The 24540-nt window shown below is 51.8% G+C and overlaps 1 protein-coding gene across 1 annotated transcript in view; it reads right to left on the bottom strand.

Moving 5' to 3' along the window:
- Positions 1-24540, bottom strand: part of LOC127909593 (protein spire homolog 1-like) — a 53166-nt gene that overhangs the window by 16024 nt on the left and 12602 nt on the right. Inside the window, exons 3-4 of the mRNA XM_052471748.1 lie at positions 8719-8943; positions 4946-5071 (exon numbers count right to left, since the gene is read on the bottom strand). Coding sequence (XP_052327708.1) covers positions 4946-5071; positions 8719-8943 — 351 coding nt within the window. The remainder of the gene's footprint in view (positions 1-4945; positions 5072-8718; positions 8944-24540) is intronic.

Below are 24540 nucleotides of genomic sequence, written 5' to 3'. Positions count from 1 at the left end.
GAGGAGGAGAGAGAGGGGGACGGCGGGGAGGGAGGCGAGAGGAGAGGGGAGGGACGGCGAGGAGAGAGGGACGGCGGGGAGGAGAGAGGGAGAGGAGAGAGGGACGGCGGAGGAGAGACGGCGGAGGAGAGAGGGACGGCGGGAGGAGAGGGGGACGGCGGGAGGAGAGGGACGGCGGGAGGAGAGAGGGACGAGGAGAGGGGACGGCGGGAGGAGAGAGGGACGGCGGGAGGAGAGAGGGACGAGGAGAGAGGGACGGGGAGGAGAGAGGGACGGCGGGAGGAGCGGGAGGAGAGGGGGAGGCGGGAGGGAGGGACGGCGGAGGAGAGGGAGGCGGGAGGAGAGGGAGGAGAGGGGGACGGCGGGAGGAGAGGGGGACGGCGGGAGAGAGGGACGGCGGGTTGGCGGGGGAGGAGAGAGGGAGGGGGAGGAGAGAGGGACGGGGGAGGAGAGAGGGACGAGGGAGAGGGCGGGAGGAGAGAGGGAGGGGAGGAGGAGGGACGGCGGGAGGAGGGAGGGGGAGGAGGGTTGGACGCGGGAGGAGAGGGGAGAGGGTTGGCGGGGGAGGGAGAGGGACGAGAGGGTTGGACGGGGGAGAGAGGGGAGAGGAGAGGGAAGGAGAGAGGGAGGTAAGGAGGGACGGTAGAGAGGGACGGCGGGGAGGAGAGAGGGACGGCGGGAGGAGAGAGGGACGGCGGAGGAGAGAGGGACGGCGGGAGGAGAGAGGGACGGCGGGAGGAGAGAGGGTTGGCGGGAGGAGAGGGACGACGGGAGGAGAGGGACGCAGCCGGGAGGAGAGGGAGAGGGGAGAGAAGGGAAGAGATGTAAGGTAAAGGAGGAGAAAGTAGTAGCTTAATCCGACTGCAGTCAGAGCAGCCAGGTTACACACAGCAGCCAGGTTACACACAGCAGCCATGTTACACACAGCAGCCATGTTACACACAGCAGCCATGTTACACACAGCAGCCATGTTACAAATGGTGTAGGGAAGGAGAGGAAGCCACTGTAGACTATTTAGATACAGCATAGAGACCTCCCAGTGTCCTTTGCCTCACTGACCCAGTTAAACCAGCCAGTCCCTTGCAGTCATCCCAGCATGCCTTGGGCTTCCCTCGGACTGGCTGCTGACTGTGCGGTGGACTCGACCCCGTTGAAACACTCCCTTGTGAATCATTAATCTGTTGAAACTCTCAAATTAAAATCAGTGAACTAATGTAAAATGGTCTCGCAGTAACTAGGCTAATTAGTTTGGACCAGGAACCCTTTCTGAATAGGGAGAAACCTGGACAGTTCTTTCTGGTCAGGAGTCTTTCTTTGTCTCCTTTTGGAGATGTGCCTTGCCTGGTTAAGATCCTCATTCTGAGCAGGTAGCAGAATATGGGATCATTCTTGCGCATTGATCATTTAAACACTTCTACTGTTAGAGCTGTTGATCAGACTCCGGGCCTCTCCAACACAGATTATGTCAAACTAATCAGCTGCTGCCGAGTCAGGTACCTCACCTCTTCAGTGAGTAAGGGATTAGGTGGATAAACGTGTCAGGTACCTCACCTCTTCAGTGAGTAAGGGATTAGGTGGATAAACGTGTCAGGTACCTCACCTCTTCAGTGAGTAAGGGATTAGGTGGATAAACGTGTCAGGTACCTCCTCTTCAGTGAGTAAGGGATTAGGTGGATAAACGTGTCAGGTACCTCCTCTTCAGTGAGTAAGGGATTAGGTGGATAAACGTGTCAGGTACCTCACCTCTTCAGTGAGTAAGGGATTAGGTGGATAAACATGTCAGGTACCTCACCTCTTCAGTGAGTAAGGGATTAGGTGGATAAACGTGTCAGGTACCTCCTCTTCAGTGAGTAAGGGATTAGGTGGATAAACGTGTCAGGTACCTCCTCTTCAGTGAGTAAGGGATTAGGTGAATAAACGTGTCAGGTACCTCACCTCTTCAGTGAGTAAGGGATTAGGTGGATAAACGTGTCAGGTACCTCACCTCTTCAGTGAGTAAGGGATTAGGTGGATAAACGAGTCAGGTACCTCACCTCTTCAGTGAGTAAGGGATTAGGTGGATAAACGTGTCAGGTACCTCACCTCTTCAGTGAGTAAGGGATTAGGTGGATAAACGTGTCAGGTACCTCACCTCTTCAGTGAGTAAGGGATTAGGTGGATAAACGTGTCAGGTACCTCACCTCTTCAGTGAGTAAGGGATTAGGTGGATAAACGTGTCAGGTACCTCCTCTTCAGTGAGTAAGGGATTAGGTGGATAAACGTGTCAGGTACCTCTCTTCAGTGAGTAAGGGATTAGGTGGATAAACGTGTCAGGTACCTCCTCTTCAGTGAGTAAGGGATTAGGTGGATAAACGTGTCAGGTACCTCACCTCTTCAGTGAGTAAGGGATTAGGTGGATAAACATGTCAGGTACCTCACCTCTTCAGTGAGTAAGGGATTAGGTGGATAAACATGTCAGGGGCGGTCTCACCTCTTCAGTGAGTAAGGGATTAGGTGGATAAACGTGTCAGGTACCTCCTCTTCAGTGAGTAAGGGATTAGGTGGATAAACGTGTCAGGTACCTCCTCTTCAGTGAGTAAGGGATTAGGTGGATAAACGTGTCAGGTACCTCACCTCTTCAGTGAGTAAGGGATTAGGTGGATAAACATGTCAGGGGCGGTCTCACCTCTTCAGTGAGTAAGGGATTAGGTGGATAAACGAGTCAGGTACCTCACCTCTTCAGTGAGTAAGGGATTAGGTGGATAAACGTGTCAGGTACCTCCTCTTCAGTGAGTAAGGGATTAGGTGGATAAACGTGTCAGGTACCTCCTCTTCAGTGAGTAAGGGATTAGGTGGATAAACGTGTGGTACCTCACCTCTTCAGTGAGTAAGGGATTAGGTGGATAAACGTGTCAGGTACCTCACCTCTTCAGTGAGTAAGGGATTAGGTGGATAAACGTGTCAGTTCACCTCTTCAGTGAGTAAAATTAGTGGATAAACATGTCAGGTACCTCACCTCTTCAGTGAGTAAGGGATTAGGTGGATAAACGTGTCAGGTACCTCACCTCTTCAGTGAGTAAGGGATTAGGTGGATAAACGTGTCAGGTACCTCACCTCTTCAGTGAGTAAGGGATTAGGTGGATAAACGTGTCAGGTACCTCACCTCTTCAGTGAGTAAGGGATTAGGTGGATAAACGTACAGGTACCTCACCTCTTCAGTGAGTAAGGGATTAGGTGGATAAACGTACAGGTACCTCACCTCTTCAGTGAGTAAGGGATTAGGTGGATAAACGTGTCAGGTACCTCCTCTTCAGTGAGTAAGGGATTAGGTGGATAAACGTGTCAGGTACCTCACCTCTTCAGTGAGTAAGGGATTAGGTGGATAAACGTGTCAGGTACCTCACCTCTTCAGTGAGTAAGGGATTAGGTGGATAAACGTGTCAGGGGCGGTCTCACCTCTTCAGTGAGTAAGGGATTAGGTGGATAAACGTGTCAGGTACCTCCTCTTCAGTGAGTAAGGGATTAGGTGGATAAACGTGTCAGGTACCTCCTCTTCAGTGAGTAAGGGATTAGGTGGATAAACGTGTCAGGTACCTCACCTCTTCAGTGAGTAAGGGATTAGGTGGATAAACATGTCAGGTACCTCACCTCTTCAGTGAGTAAGGGATTAGGTGGATAAACGTGTCAGGTACCTCCTCTTCAGTGAGTAAGGGATTAGGTGGATAAACATGTCAGGTACCTCACCTCTTCAGTGAGTAAGGGATTAGGTGGATAAACGTGTCAGGTACCTCACCTCTTCAGTGAGTAAGGGATTAGGTGGATAAACGTGTCAGGTACCTCACCTCTTCAGTGAGTAAGGGATTAGGTGGATAAACGTGTCAGGTACCTCACCTCTTCAGTGAGTAAGGGATTAGGTGGATAAACGTACAGGTACCTCACCTCTTCAGTGAGTAAGGGATTAGGTGGATAAACGTGGGGTACCTCACCTCTTCAGTGAGTAAGGGATTAGGTGGATAAACATGTCAGTACCTCACCTCTTCAGTGAGTAAGGGATTAGGTGGATAAACATGTCAGGTACCTCACCTCTTCAGTGAGTAAGGGATTAGGTGGATAAACATGTCAGGTACCTCACCTCTTCAGTGAGTAAGGGATTAGGTGGATAAACATGTCAGGTACCTCACCTCTTCAGTGAGTAAGGGATTAGGTGGATAAACGTGTCAGGTACCTCACCTCTTCAGTGAGTAAGGGATTAGGTGGATAAACGTGTCAGGTACCTCACCTCTTCAGTGAGTAAGGGATTAGGTGGATAAACGTGTCAGGTACCTCACCTCTTCAGTGAGTAAGGGATTAGGTGGATAAACGAGTCAGGTACCTCACCTCTTCAGTGAGTAAGGGATTAGGTGGATAAACGTGTCAGGTACCTCACCTCTTCGGTGAGTAAGGGATTAGGTGGATAAACGTGTCAGGTACCTCCTCTTCAGTGAGTAAGGGATTAGGTGGATAAACGTGTCAGGTACCTCACCTCTTCAGTGAGTAAGGGATTAGGTGGATAAACGTGTCAGGTACCTCACCTCTTCAGTGAGTAAGGGATTAGGTGGATAAACGTGTCAGGTACCTCACCTCTTCAGTGAGTAAGGGATTAGGTGGATAAACGTGTCAGGTACCTCACCTCTTCAGTGAGTAAGGGATTAGGTGGATAAACGTGTCAGGTACCTCACCTCTTCAGTGAGTAAGGGATTAGGTGGATAAACGTGTCAGGTACCTCACCTCTTCAGTGAGTAAGGGATTAGGTGGATAAACGTGTCAGGTACCTCACCTCTTCAGTGAGTAAGGGATTAGGTGGATAAACGAGTCAGGTACCTCACCTCTTCAGTGAGTAAGGGATTAGGTGGATAAACGTGTCAGGTACCTCACCTCTTCAGTGAGTAAGGGATTAGGTGGATAAATGTTTCAGGGGCGTTCTCACCTCTTTAGCACTCCTGATCTTCTCCAGGAAGCTGCGTAGCTCTCTGGTCTCGGCGTAGAGCGCCCGACACACAGCCTGGTAGTGGTTAGGGGCATCAGAGGGGCTGGGCAGGTGGGACGTACACAGCTGGAGGGAGGAGGGACGGCAGGCAAGGTCATATACTGATAATTTAATGTATACACAGATCATTAGAGGAAGGAGCTTGCGATGACGGCTCAGAACAGAGTGTGACGGAGAGAGGTTGTTGATGGACGATGTTCCCTAGCAACGGGCTCTAGGAAGTAATCCATTATCAGGACAATGTCATTTAGAACACGCATAAAAAAATGCAATACATTAGGAAAGTATTCAGACCCCAAATTGTATTTGTCACTGAATACAATCTGACTGAAATGTTTACTTACCAAGCTCTCAACCAACAATGTAGTTCAAGAAAAATAGTTGATTAAAACTTTTTTTTTTTTTAATTTGCAAAAAAAAGGTAACAAGCAATTTACAAAACAATAATGAGGCTATTATACAGTTAGTGTAATAGGTTAGTAATGAGGCTATATACAGGGTCATTTGGAAAGTGACTAAGCATAGTTAATAAACAGCGAGTACCAGCAGAACAAAGACGAATTTGTTGTTAAAAATCAGTCTATGGTTTGTGGGTAGAAGCTGTTACGGAGCCTTTTGGCAAAGACTTGGCGTTCCAGTACTGCTTGCTGTGTAGAAGCAGAGAGAACAGTCTATGACTTGGGTTACTGGCATCTGAATTTTCTGGGCTTTCCTCGGACACAGCTATTATATAGGTCCTGGATGGCAAGAAGCTTGGCCCCAGTGATCTACTGGGCCGTACGCACTACCCTCGGTAGAGCCTTACATACAGTCAGATGCCAAGCAGTTGCCATAACAGGTGGTGACGCAACCGGTCAGGATGCTCTCGATGGTGCAGCTGTAGAACCTTTTGAGGATCTGGGGACCCATCCCAAATCTTGTCAGTCTCCTGAAGGGGAAGTGGTGTTGTCGTGCCCTCCTAACAACTGTCTTGGTGCGTTTGGACCATGATAGTTTGATGGTGATGTGGAACTCGACCCTTGCCACTCCAGTCCCAACGATGTTGATGGGGGCCTGTTCAGCCCTCCTTTTCCTGTAGTCCACGAGCAGCTCCTTTGTCTTGCTCACATTGAGGGAGAGGTTGTTGTCCTGGCACCACACGATCAGGTCTCAGACCTCCACCCTATAGGCTGCTTCGTCGTTGTCTATGAACAGACCTAGTTGTTGTGTCGTCAGCAAACTTACTGGTGTTTGAGTCGTGTTTGCCCACGCAGTCGTGGATGAACAGGGAGTACAGGAGGGGGCTGAGAACGCACCCCTGAGGGGCTCCAGTGTTGAGGATCAGCATAGCAGATGTGTTGTTACATACCCTTACCACCTGGGGGCAGCCCGTCAGGAAGTCCAGGATCCAGTTGCAGAGGGAGGTGTTTAGTCCCAGGGTTCTTAGCTTAGTGATGAGCTTTGAGGGCTCTATGGTGTTGAACGCTGAGCTGTAGTCAATGAATAGCACTCTCATCGTGGGAAAGGGCAGTGTGGAGTGCAATTGAGATTGCATCATCTGTGGATCTGTTGGGGCGGTATGCAAATTAGAGGAGGTCTAGAGTTTCTGGCATAACAATGCTGATGTGAGCCATGACCAGCCTTTCAAAGCACTTCATGGCTACAGACGTGAGTGCTACGGGGCAGTAATCATTTAGACAGGTTACCTTAGTGTTCTGGGGCACAGGGACTATGGTGGTCTGCTGGAAAGAGGTTGGTATTACAGACTCGGTCAGGGAGAGGTTGAAAATGTCAGTGAAGACACTTGCCAGTTGTGTACTGAAAGCATGTGTGAACCGTCTGGCCCTGCGGTTTTGTGAATGTTGACCCGTTTCAAGGTCTTGCTCATGTCGGCTACGGAGAGTGTGATCACACAGTCGTCCCGAACAGCTGGTGCCCTCATGCATGCGTCAGTGTTGCTTACCTCGATGCAAGCATAAAAAAAGCATGGTAGGCTCACGTCACTGGGCAGCTCGTGGCTGGGTTTCCCTTTGTAGTCCGTAAGCCACATCCGATCAGCGTCAGAGCCAGTGGAGTAGGTTAACGCTTTGCCTGTTTGATGGTTCGGAGCAGTTGCCATACCAGGCAGTAACGCAACCGGTCACGATGCTCTCGATGGTGCAGCTGTAGAAACTTTTGAGGAATCTTTTCTTTTCCTGTTTGAGGGCATAGCAGGATTTCTTATCAGCTTCCGGGTTAGAGTCCTGCTCCTTGAAAGCGGCAGCTCTAGCCTTTAACTCAGTGCAGACGTTGCCTGTAATCCTTGGCTTCTGGTTGAGATATGTACGTACAGTCACTGTGGGGATGACATCATCGATGCGCTTATTGATGAAGGCGATGACGAAGGTGGTGTACTCCTCAATGTCATTGGATGAATCCCGGAACATATTCCAGTCTGTGCTTCAAAACAGTCCTGTAGTGTAGCATCCGCGTCATCTGACCACTTCTGTATTGAGAGAGTCACTGGTACTTCCTGCTTTAGTTTTTGCTTGTAAGCAGGAGGATAGAATTATGGTTATTATTTACCAAATGGAGGGCGAGGGAGAGCTTTGTACGTGCCTCTGTGTGTGGAGTAAAGGTGGTCTAGAGTTATTTTTCCTCTGGTTGCACATTTAACATGCTGGTAGAAATGAGGTAAAATGGATTTAAATATCCTGCATTACTGTCCGTGGCCACTAGGAGCACCGCTTCTGGATTAGCATGGTCTTGTTTGCTTATGGCCTGATACAGCTCGTTGAGTGCGGTCTTACTGCCAGCATCGGTCTGTGGTGGTAAATAGACAGCTACAATAATATAGATGAGAACTATTGGTAGATAGTGTGGTCTACAGCTTGAGGTACTCTACACAACCCCTTACCAGACGTAGCTGTTCTGTCCTGCCGATGCAAGGTAAACCCAGTCAAATGGACCAGTGTCATCGTTCAGCCACGTCTTGCAACAACATGAGATATTACAGTTTAATGTCCCGTTGGATAGTCTTAATCGTAGATCATCCATGGTAACTAATGGTGAATTAGCGTGATACCGGCAGTTATTCGCTTACAATCACCGGCTGAAGAAATGTCATGACCGCCACAGCCCTAGAGACCAATACATACTGATGCCCCTTACAAGAAGAGCAGAATGGAAGGATGGAGAGAGACACAGCCCTACTAGTCTCCTATAGCCTGGTCCCAGACCTGTGGTCTCCTCCTATAGCCTGGTCCCAGACCTGTGGTCTCCTCCTATAGCCTGGTCCCAGACCTGTGGTCTCCTCCTATAGCCTGGTCCCAGACCTGTGGTCTCCTCCTATAGCCTGGTCCCAGACCTGTGGTCTCCTCCTATAGCCTGGTCCCAGACCTGTGGTCTCCTCCTATAGCCTGGTCCCAGACCTGTGGTCTCCTCCTATAGCCTGGTCCCAGACCTGAAGTCTCCTGCTATAGCCTGGACCCAGATCTTGCCTACTCAATTGCTCATTGTAAACCCAAACAAACAGTTTACACCAGTACCATTATAACATGTTACAGGTAACTATGTAGTCGAGACAGTCAGACCAGTACCATTATAACATGTTACAGGTAACTATGTAGTCGAGACAGTCAGACCAGTACCATTATAACATGTTACAGGTAACTATGTAGTCGAGACAGTCAGACCAGTACCATTATAACATGTTACAGGTAACTATGTAGTAGAGACAGTCAGACAGGATGTACCGTGAGGACGTCTCTGAATCTTTTAATATTACAGACAGTGTTTGGGTCTTCCTCCTCCTCGGTGGCCTCGTAACCTTCATCAGGGCAGGGGTCCCTCTCCTTCTCTGCCACGTTGGTCATCATGTCGATGAGTTGCTCCAGAGGCGGACTGAGCTCTCTCTCCTCGCTCTCCTTCAGACTGTAGTCCAACGCCTTGTAGATCATGATTCCCAGAGATTCAATCACCTACAGGACAAAAAAAAAAAAAAAAAACAGGCCGTTATTCACCCACATACGGAGCCAGTAGACACTAACCAACTCCAACAGCCGGTGTTTCAGTCACATACGGAGCCAGTAGACACTAACCCACTCCAACAGCAGGTGTTCACCCACATACGGAGCCAGTAGACACTAACCAACTCCAACAGCCGGTGTTCACCCACATACGGAGCCAGTAGACACTAACCCACTCCAACAGCAGGTGTTCACCCACATACGGAGCCAGAAGACACTAACCAACTCCAACAGCCGGTGTTCCAGTCACATACGGAGCCAGTAGACACTAACCACTCCAACAGCCGGTGTTCACCCACATACGGAGCCAGTAGACACTAACCAACTCCAACAGCCGGTGTTCACCCACATACGGAGCCAGTAGACACTAACCCAACTCCAACAGCCGGTGTTCACCCACATACGGAGCCAGTAGACACTAACCCACTCCAACAGCCGGTGTTCACCCACATACGGAGCCAGTAGACACTAACCAACTCCAACAGCCGGTGTTCACCCACATACGGAGCCAGTAGACACTAACCAACTCCAACAGCCGGTGTTCACCCACATACGGAGCCAGCAGACACTAACCCAACTCCAACAGCAGGTGTTCACCCACATACGGAGCCAGTAGACACTAACCAACTCCAACAGCCGGTGTTCACCCACATACGGAGCCAGTAGACACTAACCAACTCCAACAGCCGGTGTTCACCCACATACGGAGCCAGCAGACACTAACCCACTCCAACAGCAGGTGTTCACCCACATACGGAGCCAGTAGACACTAACCCACTCCAACAGCCGGTGTTCACCCACATACGGAGCCAGCAGACACTAACCCACTCCAACAGCAGGTGTTCACCCACATACGGAGCCAGTAGACACTAACCAACTCCAACAGCCGGTGTTCACCCACATACGGAGCCAGTAGACACTAACCAACTCCAACAGCCGGTGTTCCAGTCACATACGGAGCCAGTAGACACTAACCCACTCCAACAGCAGGTGTTCACCCACATACGGAGCCAGTAGACACTAACCAACTCCAACAGCCGGTGTTTCAGTCACATACGGAGCCAGTAGACACTAACCAACTCCAACAGCAGGTGTTCACCCACATACGGAGCCAGTAGACACTAACCCACTCCAACAGCCGGTGTTCCAGTCACATACGGAGCCAGTAGACACTAACCCACTCCAACAGCCGGTGTTCACCCACATACAGAGCCAGTAGACACTAACCCACTCCAACAGCCGGTGTTCAGTCACATACGGAGCCAGTAGACACTAACCAACTCCAACAGCCGGTGTTCACCCACATACGGAGCCAGTAGACACTAACCAACTCCAACAGCCGGTGTTCACCCACATACGGAGCCAGCAGACACTAACCCACTCCAACAGCCGGTGTTCCAGTCACATACGGAGCCAGTAGACACTAACCCACTCCAACAGCCGGTGTTCACCCACATACGGAGCCAGTAGACACTAACCAACTCCAACAGCCGGTGTTCCACCCACATACGGAGCCAGTAGACACTAACCCACTCCAACAGCCGGTGTTCACCCACATACAGAGCCAGCAGACACTAACCAACTCCAACAGCCGGTGTTCACCCACATACGGAGCCAGTAGACACTAACCAACTCCAACAGCCGGTGTTCACCCACATACGGAGCCAGTAGACACTAACCAACTCCAACAGCCTGTGTTCACCCACATACGGAGCCAGCAGACACTAACCAACTCCAACAGCCGGTGTTCACCCACATACGGAGCCAGTAGACACTAACCAACTCCAACAGCCGGTGTTCACCCACATACGGAGCCAGTAGACACTAACCAACTCCAACAGCCGGTGTTCACCCACATACGGAGCCAGTAGACACTAACCAACTCCAACAGCCGGTGTTCACCCACATACGGAGCCAGTAGACACTAACCAACTCCAACAGCCGGTGTTCACCCACATACGGAGCCAGCAGACACTAACCAACTCCAACAGCCGGTGTTCACCCACATACGGAGCCAGCAGACACTAACCAACTCCAACAGCCGGTGTTCCAGTCACATACGGAGCCAGCAGACACTAACCAACTCCAACAGCCGGTGTTCCAGTCACATACGGAGCCAGTAGACACTAACCCACTCCAACAGCCGGTGTTCACCCACATACGGAGCCAGCAGACACTAACCCACTCCAACAGCCGGTGTTCACCCACATACGGAGCCAGTAGACACTAACCAACTCCAACAGCCGGTGTTCACCCACATACGGAGCCAGTAGACACTAACCCACTCCAACAGCCGGTGTTCAGTCACATACGGAGCCAGTAGACACTAACCAACTCCAACAGCCGGTGTTCACCCACATACGGAGCCAGTAGACACTAACCAACTCCAACAGCCGGTGTTCCAGTCACATACGGAGCCAGTAGACACTAACCAACTCCAACAGCCGGTGTTCACCCACATACGGAGCCAGTAGACACTAACCAACTCCAACAGCCGGTGTTCACCCACATACGGAGCCAGTAGACACTAACCAACTCCAACAGCAGGTGTTCACCCACATACGGAGCCAGTAGACACTAACCAACTCCAACAGCCGGTGTTCACCCACATACGGAGCCAGCAGACACTAACCCACTCCAACAGCCGGTGTTTCAGTCACATACGGAGCCAGTAGACACTAACCAACTCCAACAGCCGGTGTTCACCCACATACGGAGCCAGTAGACACTAACCAACTCCAACAGCCGGTGTTCCAGTCACATACGGAGCCAGTAGACACTAACCCACTCCAACAGCCGGTGTTCACCCACATACGGAGCCAGTAGACACTAACCAACTCCAACAGCCGGTGTTCACCCACATACGGAGCCAGTAGACACTAACCAACTCCAACAGCCGGTGTTCACCCACATACGGAGCCAGTAGACACTAACCCACTCCAACAGCCGGTGTTCACCCACATACGGAGCCAGTAGACACTAACCAACTCCAACAGCCGGTGTTCCAGTCACATACGGAGCCAGTAGACACTAACCACTCCAACAGCCGGTGTTCACCCACATACGGAGCCAGTAGAAACTAACCCACTCCAACAGCCGGTGTTCACCCACATACGGAGCCAATAGACACTAACCAACTCCAACAGCCGGTGTTCACCCACATACGGAGCCAGTAGACACTAACCAACTCCAACAGCCGGTGTTCACCCACATACGGAGCCAGTAGACACTAACCCACTCCAACAGCCGGTGTTCACCCACATACGGAGCCAGTAGACACTAACCAACTCCAACAGCAGGTGTTCACCCACATACGGAGCCAGTAGACACTAACCAACTCCAACAGCCGGTGTTCACCCACATACGGAGCCAGTAGACACTAACCCACTCCAACAGCCGGTGTTCACCCACATACGGAGCCAGTAGACACTAACCAACTCCAACAGCCGGTGTTCACCCACATACGGAGCCAGTAGACACTAACCAACTCCAACAGCCGGTGTTCAGTCACATACGGAGCCAGTAGACACTAACCAACTCCAACAGCAGGTGTTCACCCACATACGGAGCCAGTAGACACTAACCCACTCCAACAGCCTGTGTTCACCCACATACGGAGCCAGTAGACACTAACCCACTCCAACAGCCGGTGTTCACCCACATACAGAGCCAGTAGACACTAACCAACTCCAACAGCCGGTGTTCACCCACATACGGAGCCAGTAGACACTAACCAACTCCAACAGCAGGTGTTCACCCACATACGGAGCCAGTAGACACTAACCAACTCCAACAGCCGGTGTTCACCCACATACGGAGCCAGCAGACACTAACCAACTCCAACAGCCGGTGTTCCAGTCACATACGGAGCCAGCAGACACTAACCCACTCCAACAGCCGGTGTTCACCCACATACGGAGCCAGTAGACACTAACCAACTCCAACAGCCGGTGTTCCAGTCACATACGGAGCCAGTAGACACTAACCAACTCCAACAGCCGGTGTTCCAGTCACATACAGAGCCAGCAGACACTAACCAACTCCAACAGCCGGTGTTCACCCACATACGGAGCCAGTAGACACTAACCAACTCCAACAGCCGGTGTTCCAGTCACATACGGAGCCAGTAGACACTAACCAACTCCAACAGCCTGTGTTCACCCACATACGGAGCCAGTAGACACTAACCAACTCCAACAGCCGGTGTTCACCCACATACGGAGCCAGTAGACACTAACCCACTCCAACAGCCGGTGTTCCAGTCACATACGGAGCCAGTAGACACTAACCAACTCCAACAGCCGGTGTTCACCCACATACGGAGCCAGTAGACACTAACCAACTCCAACAGCAGGTGTTCACCCACATACGGAGCCAGTAGACACTAACCAACTCCAACAGCCGGTGTTCACCCACATACGGAGCCAGTAGACACTAACCAACTCCAACAGCCGGTGTTCACCCACATACGGAGCCAGTAGACACTAACCAACTCCAACAGCCGGTGTTCCAGTCACATACGGAGCCAGTAGACACTAACCAACTCCAACAGCCGGTGTTCACCCACATACGGAGCCAGTAGACACTAACCAACTCCAACAGCCGGTGTTCCAGTCACATACGGAGCCAGTAGACACTAACCAACTCCAACAGCCGGTGTTCACCCACATACGGAGCCAGTAGACACTAACCAACTCCAACAGCCGGTGTTCACCCACATACGGAGCCAGTAGACACTAACCAACTCCAACAGCCGGTGTTCACCCACATACGGAGCCAGTAGACACTAACCCACTCCAACAGCAGGTGTTCACCCACATACGGAGCCAGCAGACACTAACCAACTCCAACAGCCGGTGTTCACCCACATACGGACCCAGTAGACACTAACCAACTCCAACAGCCGGTGTTCCAGTCACATACAGAGCCAGCAGACACTAACCAACTCCAACAGCCGGTGTTCACCCACATACGGAGCCAGTAGACACTAACCCACTCCAACAGCCGGTGTTCACCCACATACGGAGCCAGTAGACACTAACCAACTCCAACAGCCGGTGTTCACCCACATACGGAGCCAGTAGACACTAACCAACTCCAACAGCAGGTGTTCACCCACATACGGAGCCAGTAGACACTAACCAACTCCAACAGCCGGTGTTCACCCACATACGGAGCCAGTAGACACTAACCAACTCCAACAGCCGGTGTTCACCCACATACGGAGCCAGTAGACACTAACCAACTCCAACAGCCGGTGTTCACCCACATACAGAGCCAGCAGACACTAACCAACTCCAACAGCCGGTGTTCACCCACATACGGAGCCAGTAGACACTAACCCACTCCAACAGCCGGTGTTCACCCACATACGGAGCCAGTAGACACTAACCAACTCCAACAGCCGGTGTTCACCCACATACGGAGCCAGCAGACACTAACCCACTCCAACAGCCGGTGTTTCAGTCACATACGGAGCCAGTAGACACTAACCAACTCCAACAGCCGGTGTTCACCCACATACGGAGCCAGTAGACACTAACCCACTCCAACAGCCGGTGTTCCAGTCACATACGGAGCCAGTAGACACTAACCAACTCCAACAGCCGGTGTTCACCCACATACGGAGCCAGCAGACACTAACCAACTCCAACAGCCGGTGTTCACCCACATACGGAGCCAGTAGACACTAACCAACTCCAACAGCAGGTGTTCACCCACATACGGAGCCAGTAGACACTAACCCACTCCAACAGCCGGTGTTTCACCCACATACGGAGCCAGTAGACACTAACCAACTCCAACAGCAGGTGTTCACCCACATACGGAGCCAGTAGACACTAACCACTCCAACAGCCGGTGTTCACCCACATACGGAGCCAGTAGACACTAACCAACTCCAACAGCCGGTGTTCACCCACATACGGAGCCAGTAGACACTAACCAACTCCAACAGACGGTGTTCACCCACATACGGAGCCAGTAGACACTAACCAACTCCAACAGCCGGTGTTCCAGTCACATACAGAGCCAGCAGACACTAACCAACTCCAACAGCCGGTGTTCCAGTCACATACGGAGCCAGCAGACACTAACCAACTCCAACAGCCGGTGTTCACCCACATACAGAGCCAGCAGACACTAACCAACTCCAACAGCCGGTGTTCACCCACATACGGAGCCAGTAGACACTAACCAACTCCAACAGCCGGTGTTCACCCACATACGGAGCCAGTAGACACTAACCAACTCCAACAGCCGGTGTTCACCACATACGGAGCCAGCAGACACTAACCAACTCCAACAGCCGGTGTTCAGTCACATACGGAGCCAGTAGACACTAACCAACTCCAACAGCCGGTGTTCAGTCACATACGGAGCCAGCAGACACTAACCAACTCCAACAGCCGGTGTTCACCCACATACGGAGCCAGCAGACACTAACCCACTCCAACAGCCGGTGTTCACCCACATACGGAGCCAGTAGACACTAACCAACTCCAACAGCCGGTGTTCACCCACATACGGAGCCAGTAGACACTAACCAACTCCAACAGCCGGTGTTCACCCACATACGGAGCCAGTAGACACTAACCAACTCCAACAGCCGGTGTTCACCCACATACAGAGCCAGCAGACACTAACCAACTCCAACAGCCGGTGTTCACCCACATACGGAGCCAGTAGACACTAACCAACTCCAACAGCCGGTGTTCACCCACATACGGAGCCAGCAGACACTAACCCACTCCAACAGCCGGTGTTTCAGTCACATAAGGAGCCAGTAGACACTAACCAACTCCAACAGCCGGTGTTCCAGTCACATACAGAGCCAGCAGACACTAACCAACTCCAACAGCCGGTGTTCACCCACATACAGAGCCAGCAGACACTAACCAACTCCAACAGCCGGTGTTCACCCACATACGGAGCCAGCAGACACTAACCAACTCCAACAGCCGGTGTTTCACACACATACGGAGCCAGCAGACACTAACCAACTCCAACAGCCGGTGTTCACCCACATACGGAGCCAGCAGACACTAACCAACTCCAACAGCCGGTGTTCACCCACATACGGAGCCAGTAGACACTAACCACTCCAACAGCCGGTGTTTCAGTCACATACGGAGCCAGTAGACACTAACCAACTCCAACAGCCGGTGTTCACCCACATACGGAGCCAGTAGACACTAAACAACTCCAACAGCCTGTGTTCACCCACATACGGAGCCAGTAGACACTAACCAACTCCAACAGCCGGTGTTCACCCACATACGGAGCCAGTAGACACTAACCCACTCCAACAGCCGGTGTTTCACCCACATACGGAGCCAGTAGACACTAACCAACTCCAACAGCCGGTTTTCACCCACATACGGAGCCAGTAGACACTAACCAACTCCAACAGCCGGTGTTCCAGTCACATACGGAGCCAGTAGACACTAACCAACTCCAACAGCCGGTGTTCACCCACATACGGAGCCAGTAGACACTAACCAACTCCAACAGCCGGTGTTCACCCACATACGGAGCAAGTAGACACTAACCAACTCCAACAGCCGGTGTTCCAGTCACATACGGAGCCAGTAGACACTAACCACTCCAACAGCCGGTGTTCACCCACATACGGAGCCAGCAGACACTAACCAACTCCAACAGCCGGTGTTCCAGTCACATACGGAGCCAGTAGACACTAACCACTCCAACAGCCGGTGTTCACCCACATACGGAGCCAGTAGACACTAACCAACTCCAACAGCAGGTGTTCCAGTCACATACGGAGCCAGCAGACACTAACCAACTCCAACAGCCGGTGTTTCAGTCACATACGGAGCCAGTAGACACTAACCAACTCCAACAGCCGGTGTTCACCCACATACGGAGCCAGTAGACACTAACCAACTCCAACAGCAGGTGTTCCAGTCACATACGGAGCCAGTAGACACTAACCAACTCCAACAGCCGGTGTTCACCCACATACGGAGCCAGCAGACACTAACCCACTCCAACAGCCGCTATTCACCCACATACGGAGCCAGTAGACACTAACCAACTCCAACAGCCGGTGTTCACCCACATAAGGAGCCAGTAGACACTAACCACTCCAACAGCCGGTGTTCACCCACATACGGAGCCAGTAGACACTAACCAACTCCAACAGCAGGTGTTCACCCACATACGGAGCCAGTAGACACTAACCCACTCCAACAGCCGGTGTTTCAGTCACATACGGAGCCAGCAGACACTAACCACTCCAACAGCCGGTTTTCACCCACATACGGAGCCAGTAGACACTAACCCACTCCAACAGCCGGTGTTCACCCACATACGGAGCCAGTAGACACTAACCCACTCCAACAGCCGGTGTTTCAGTCACATACGGAGCCAGTAGACACTAACCCACTCCAACAGCCGGTGTTCACCCACATACGGAGCCAGTAGACACTAACCAACTCCAACAGCCGGTGTTCACCCACATACGGAGCCAGCAGACACTAACCAACTCCAACAGCCGGTGTTCACCCACATACGGAGCCAGTAGACACTAACCAACTCCAACAGCCGGTGTTCACCCACATACGGAGCCAGTAGACACTAACCAACTCCAACAGCAGGTGTTCACCCACATACGGAGCCAGTAGACACTAACCAACTCCAACAGCAGGTGTTCACCCACATACGGAGCCAGTAGACACTAACCAACTCCAACAGCCGGTGTTCACCCACATACGGAGCCAGTAGACACTAACCAACTCCAACAGCCGGTGTTCACCCACATACGGAGCCAGTAGACACTAACCAACTCCAACAGCCGGTGTTCACCCACATACGGAGCCAGCAGACACTAACCAACTCCAACAGCAGGTGTTCACCCACATACGGAGCCAGCAGACACTAACCAACTCCAACAGCCGGTGTTCACCCACATACGGAGCCAGTAGACACTAACCCACTCCAACAGCCGGTGTTTCACCCACATACGGAGCCAGTAGACACTAACCAACTCCAACAGCCGGTGTTCACCCACATACGGAGCCAGTAGACACTAACCAACTCCAACAGCCGGTGTTCCAGTCACATACGGAGCCAGGAGACACTAACCACTCCAACAGCCGGTGTTCACCCACATACGGAGCCAGTAGACACTAACCAACTCCAACAGCCGGTGTTCACCCACATACGGAGCCAGTAGACACTAACCAACTCCAACAGCCGGTGTTCACCCACATACGGAGCCAGTAGACACTAACCAACTCCAACAGCCGGTGTTCCAGTCACATACGGAGCCAGTAGACACTAACCACTCCAACAGCCGGTGTTCACCCACATACGGAGCCAGCAGACACTAACCACTCCAACAGCCGGTGTTCACCCACATACGGAGCCAGTAGACACTAACCAACTCCAACAGCCGGTGTTCACCCACATACGGAGCCAGCAGACACTAACCACTCCAACAGCCGGTGTTCACCCACATACGGAGCCAGTAGACACTAACCAACTCCAACAGCCGGTGTTCACCCACATACGGAGCCAGCAGACACTAACCACTCCAACAGCCGGTGTTCACCCACATACGGAGCCAGCAAACACTAACCCACTCCAACAGCCGCTATTCACCCACATACGGAGCCAGTAGACACTAACCAACTCCAACAGCCTGTGTTCACCCACATACGGAGCCAGTAGACACTAACCAACTCCAACAGCAGGTGTTCACCCACATACGGAGCCAGTAGACACTAACCAACTCCAACAGCCGGTGTTTCAGTCACATATGGAGCCAGTAGACACTAACCCACTCCAACAGCCGGTGTTCACCCACATACGGAGCCAGTAGACACTAACCACTCCAACAGCCTGTGTTCACCCACATACGGAGCCAGTAGACACTAACCACTCCAACAGCCTGTGTTCACCCACATACGGAGCCAGTAGACACTAACCCACTCCAACAGCCGGTGTTCACCCACATACGGAGCCAGCAGACACTAACCAACTCCAACAGCCGCTATTCACCCACATACGGAGCCAGTAGACACTAACCAACTCCAACAGCCGGTGTTCACCCACATACGGAGCCAGCAGACACTAACCAACTCCAACAGCCGGTGTTCACCCACATACGGAGCCAGTAGACACTAACCAACTCCAACAGCTGGTGTTCACCCACATACGGAGCCAGTAGACACTAACCAACTCCAACAGCCGGTGTTCACCCACATACGGAGCCAGTAGACACTAACCAACTCCAACAGCCGGTGTTCACCCACATATGGAGCCAGTAGACACTAACCAACTCCAACAGCCGGTGTTCACCCACATACGGAGCCAGTAGACACTAACCAACTCCAACAGCCGGTGTTTCAGTCACATACGGAGCCAGTAGACACTAACCAACTCCAACAGCCGGTGTTTCAGTCACATACGGAGCCAGCAGACACTAACCCACTCCAACAGCCGGTGTTTCAGTCACATACGGAGCCAGCAGACACTAACCAACTCCAACAGCCGGTGTTCCAGTCACATACGGAGCCAGTAGACACTAACCAACTCCAACAGCCTGTGTTCACCCACATACGGAGCCAGTAGACACTAACCAACTCCAACAGCCGGTGTTCACCCACATACGGAGCCAGTAGACACTAACCCACTCCAACAGCCGGTGTTTCAGTCACATACGGAGCCAGTAGACACTAACCAACTCCAACAGCCGGTGTTTCAGTCACATACGGAGCCAGTAGACACTAACCCACTCCAACAGCAGGTGTTCACCCACATACGGAGCCAGTAGACACTAACCAACTCCAACAGCCGGTGTTTCAGTCACATACGGAGCCAGTAGACACTAACCAACTCCAACAGCCAGTGTTTCAGTCACATACGGAGCCAGTAGACACTAACCAACTCCAACAGCTGGTGTTCACCCACATACGGAGCCAGTAGACACTAACCCACTCCAACAGCCGGTGTTCCAGTCACATACGGAGCCAGTAGACACTAACCCACTCCAACAGCCGGTGTTCACCCACATACGGAGCCAGTAGACACTAACCCACTCCAACAGCCGGTGTTTCAGTCACATACGGAGCCAGTAGACACTAACCAACTCCAACAGCCGGTGTTTCAGTCACATACGGAGCCAGTAGACACTAACCAACTCCAACAGCCGGTGTTCCAGTCACATACGGAGCCAGCAGACACTAACCAACTCCAACAGCCGGTGTTTCAGTCACATACGGAGCCAGTAGACACTAACCAACTCCAACAGCCGGTGTTTCAGTCACATACGGAGCCAGTAGACACTAACCAACTCCAACAGCCGGTGTTCCAGTCACATACGGAGCCAGCAGACACTAACCAACTCCAACAGCCAGTGTTTCAGTCACATACGGAGCCAGTAGACACTAACCAACTCCAACAGCCGGTGTTCCAGTCACATACGGAGCCAGCAGACACTAACCAACTCCAACAGCCGGTGTTTCAGTCACATACGGAGCCAGTAGACACTAACCACTCCAACAGCTGGTGTTCACCCACATACGGAGCCAGTAGACACTAACCAACTCCAACAGCAGGTGTTCACCCACATACGGAGCCAGTAGACACTAACCAACTCCAACAGCCGGTGTTCACCCACATACGGAGCCAGTAGACACTAACCACTCCAACAGCTGGTGTTCACCCACATACGGAGCCAGTAGACACTAACCAACTCCAACAGCCGGTGTTCACCCACATACGGAGCCAGTAGACACTAACCACTCCAACAGCTGGTGTTCACCCACATACGGAGCCAGTAGACACTAACCAACTCCAACAGCAGGTGTTCACCCACATACGGAGCCAGTAGACACTAACCAACTCCAACAGCCGGTGTTCACCCACATACGGAGCCAGTAGACACTAACCAACTCCAACAGCCGGTGTTCACCCACATACGGAGCCAGTAGACACTAACCAACTCCAACAGCCGGTGTTCACCCACATACGGAGCCAGTAGACACTAACCCACTCCAACAGCCGGTGTTCACCCACATACGGAGCCAGTAGACACTAACCAACTCCAACAGCCGGTGTTCCAGTCACATACGGAGCCAGTAGACACTAACCAACTCCAACAGCCGGTGTTCACCCACATACGGAGCCAGTAGACACTAACCCACTCCAACAGCAGGTGTTCACCCACATACGGAGCCAGTAGACACTAACCAACTCCAACAGCCGGTGTTCACCCACATACGGAGCCAGTAGACACTAACCCACTCCAACAGCAGGTGTTCACCCACATACGGAGCCAGTAGACACTAACCAACTCCAACAGCCGGTGTTCACCCACATACGGAGCCAGTAGACACTAACCCACTCCAACAGCCGGTGTTCACCCACATACGGAGCCAGTAGACACTAACCAACTCCAACAGCCGGTGTTCACCCACATACGGAGCCAGTAGACACTAACCCACTCCAACAGCAGGTGTTTCAGTCACATACGGAGCCAGTAGACACTAACCAACTCCAACAGCCAGTGTTCACCCACATACGGAGCCAGTAGACACTAACCAACTCCAACAGCCGGTGTTCCAGTCACATACGGAGCCAGTAGACACTAACCAACTCCAACAGCCGGTGTTCACCCACATACGGAGCCAGTAGACACTAACCCACTCCAACAGCCGGTGTTTCAGTCACATACGGAGCCAGTAGACACTAACCAACTCCAACAGCCGGTGTTTCAGTCACATACGGAGCCAGTAGACACTAACCAACTCCAACAGCCGGTGTTCACCCACATACGGAGCCAGTAGACACTAACCAACTCCAACAGCCGGTGTTCACCCACATACGGAGCCAGTAGACACTAACCAACTCCAACAGCCGGTGTTCACCCACATACGGAGCCAGTAGACACTAACCCACTCCAACAGCCGGTGTTCACCCACATACGGAGCCAGTAGACACTAACCAACTCCAACAGCCGGTGTTCACCCACATACGGAGCCAGTAGACACTAACCCACTCCAACAGCCGGTGTTCACCCACATACGGAGCCAGTAGACACTAACCAACTCCAACAGCCGGTGTTCACCCACATACGGAGCCAGTAGACACTAACCCACTCCAACAGCCGGTGTTCACCCACATACGGAGCCAGCAGACACTAACCCACTCCAACAGCAGGTGTTCACCCACATACGGAGCCAGTAGACACTAACCAACTCCAACAGCCGGTGTTCACCCACATACGGAGCCAGTAGACACTAACCAACTCCAACAGCCGGTGTTCACCCACATACGGAGCCAGTAGACACTAACCCACTCCAACAGCCGGTGTTTCAGTCACATACGGAGCCAGTAGACACTAACCAACTCCAACAGCCGGTGTTTCAGTCACATACGGAGCCAGTAGACACTAACCAACTCCAACAGCCGGTGTTTCAGTCACATACGGAGCCAGTAGACACTAACCAACTCCAACAGCCGGTGTTCCAGTCACATACGGAGCCAGCAGACACTAACCAACTCCAACAGCCGGTGTTCACCCACATACGGAGCCAGTAGACACTAACCCACTCCAACAGCCGGTGTTCACCCACATACGGAGCCAGTAGACACTAACCAACTCCAACAGCCGGTGTTTCAGTCACATACGGAGCCAGTAGACACTAACCAACTCCAACAGCAGGTGTTCACCCACATACGGAGCCAGTAGACACTAACCAACTCCAACAGCCGGTGTTCACCCACATACGGAGCCAGTAGACACTAACCAACTCCAACAGCCGGTGTTCACCCACATACGGAGCCAGTAGACACTAACCCACTCCAACAGCCGGTGTTCACCCACATACGGAGCCAGTAGACACTAACCAACTCCAACAGCAGGTGTTCCAGTCACATACGGAGCCAGTAGACACTAACCAACTCCAACAGCCGGTGTTCACCCACATACGGAGCCAGTAGACACTAACCCACTCCAACAGCAGGTGTTCACCCACATACGGAGCCAGTAGACACTAACCAACTCCAACAGCCGGTGTTCACCCACATACGGAGCCAGTAGACACTAACCCACTCCAACAGCAGGTGTTTCAGTCACATACGGAGCCAGTAGACACTTCAACAGCCGGTGTTCACCCACATACGGAGCCAGTAGACACTAACCAACTCCAACAGCCGGTGTTCACCCACATACGGAGCCAGTAGACACTAACCAACTCCAACAGCCGGTGTTCACCCACATACGGAGCCAGTAGACACTAACCAACTCCAACAGCCGGTGTTCCAGTCACATACGGAGCCAGTAGACACTAACCAACTCCAACAGCCGGTGTTCCAGTCACATACGGAGCCAGTAGACACTAACCAACTCCAACAGCCGGTGTTTCAGTCACATACGGAGCCAGTAGACACTAACCAACTCCAACAGCCGGTGTTCCAGTCACATACGGAGCCAGCAGACACTAACCAACTCCAACAGCCGGTGTTTCAGTCACATACGGAGCCAGTAGACACTAACCAACTCCAACAGCCGGTGTTCCAGTCACATACGGAGCCAGCAGACACTTACCAACTCTTACAGACGCCGCTACCAACTCCTACTACCATTAGGATTCCCCAATGACACAATATGAAGACCAGTCCAGACAAACACAGTGGATCAGATTGGCCATCCAAGACCAGATCAGGGTGACAACCAACTCCTCAATAACTGACATACAAAGTAACATTCCATGACCTCAGGCCCAAGTGAAACCATGACAAAAATAGTTCCTGAACCCAAATAACAAATCTGTCTATGTGGTGACCACTATAAATCAGAAGTGTTTTAGTATTATGTAACCTAATCTGTGTGTCTCTGGGCACCAGGGTGGGCATGTGGAGGAGCGTCATTGACATGCAGCACAGGCCAGGTTAAAACATCTGATAACAGACTCATTGTCAGAGAGCTATCGGACTCCCCCCCCCACACTTCATAAATTAACTAGGCTTCTTTAAAAAAAGGTTTACATTCACTAGTCAGATAAGTCTGTATAGCCTTCTCCCACTAGAATTAACGATATCAAATCACATACACACATTTAGCAGACGTTAATGCAGGTGCTTGTGTTCCTATCTCCAAGAGCAGCACCTAACACGTATCTAAAAAAAACGTAAAATAAAGGAATTAATATAGAAATAAATATTGGGACGAGCAATGTCAAGAGTCCTGTGTGTGTTTATTTACTAAACCCCCCCAGGTCTGCACTTATATTTTCAATAAAATTGCAAAAATGTCTAGAAACACGTTGTTTTCACTTGGGCATTATATGTAGATGTCTGAGATAATAAATCTATCCAGGCTGTAATCCAGGCCAACATGAAATCACGGGGTATTAATACTCAATGCACGTTTCCATGGTATCTCAGCAAGTAAACCAAAGATCTTGTTTGTAGTTTCCTTGGATTCCAAGCCCATGTCGAGACTTGCCAGTGATCAACTAGTGACTGGTCCGTGTAGCCTAGTGATGGGTTATCCACGAACAAACGGCTCTTTCTGGACGA

Source organism: Oncorhynchus keta, chromosome 19 (genome assembly GCF_023373465.1).
Source record: "Oncorhynchus keta strain PuntledgeMale-10-30-2019 chromosome 19, Oket_V2, whole genome shotgun sequence".
NCBI lineage: Eukaryota > Metazoa > Chordata > Actinopteri > Salmoniformes > Salmonidae > Oncorhynchus > Oncorhynchus keta.
The sequence above is the reverse complement of the archived record's forward strand: the minus strand, read 5'-3'. Positions and strand labels throughout refer to the sequence as shown.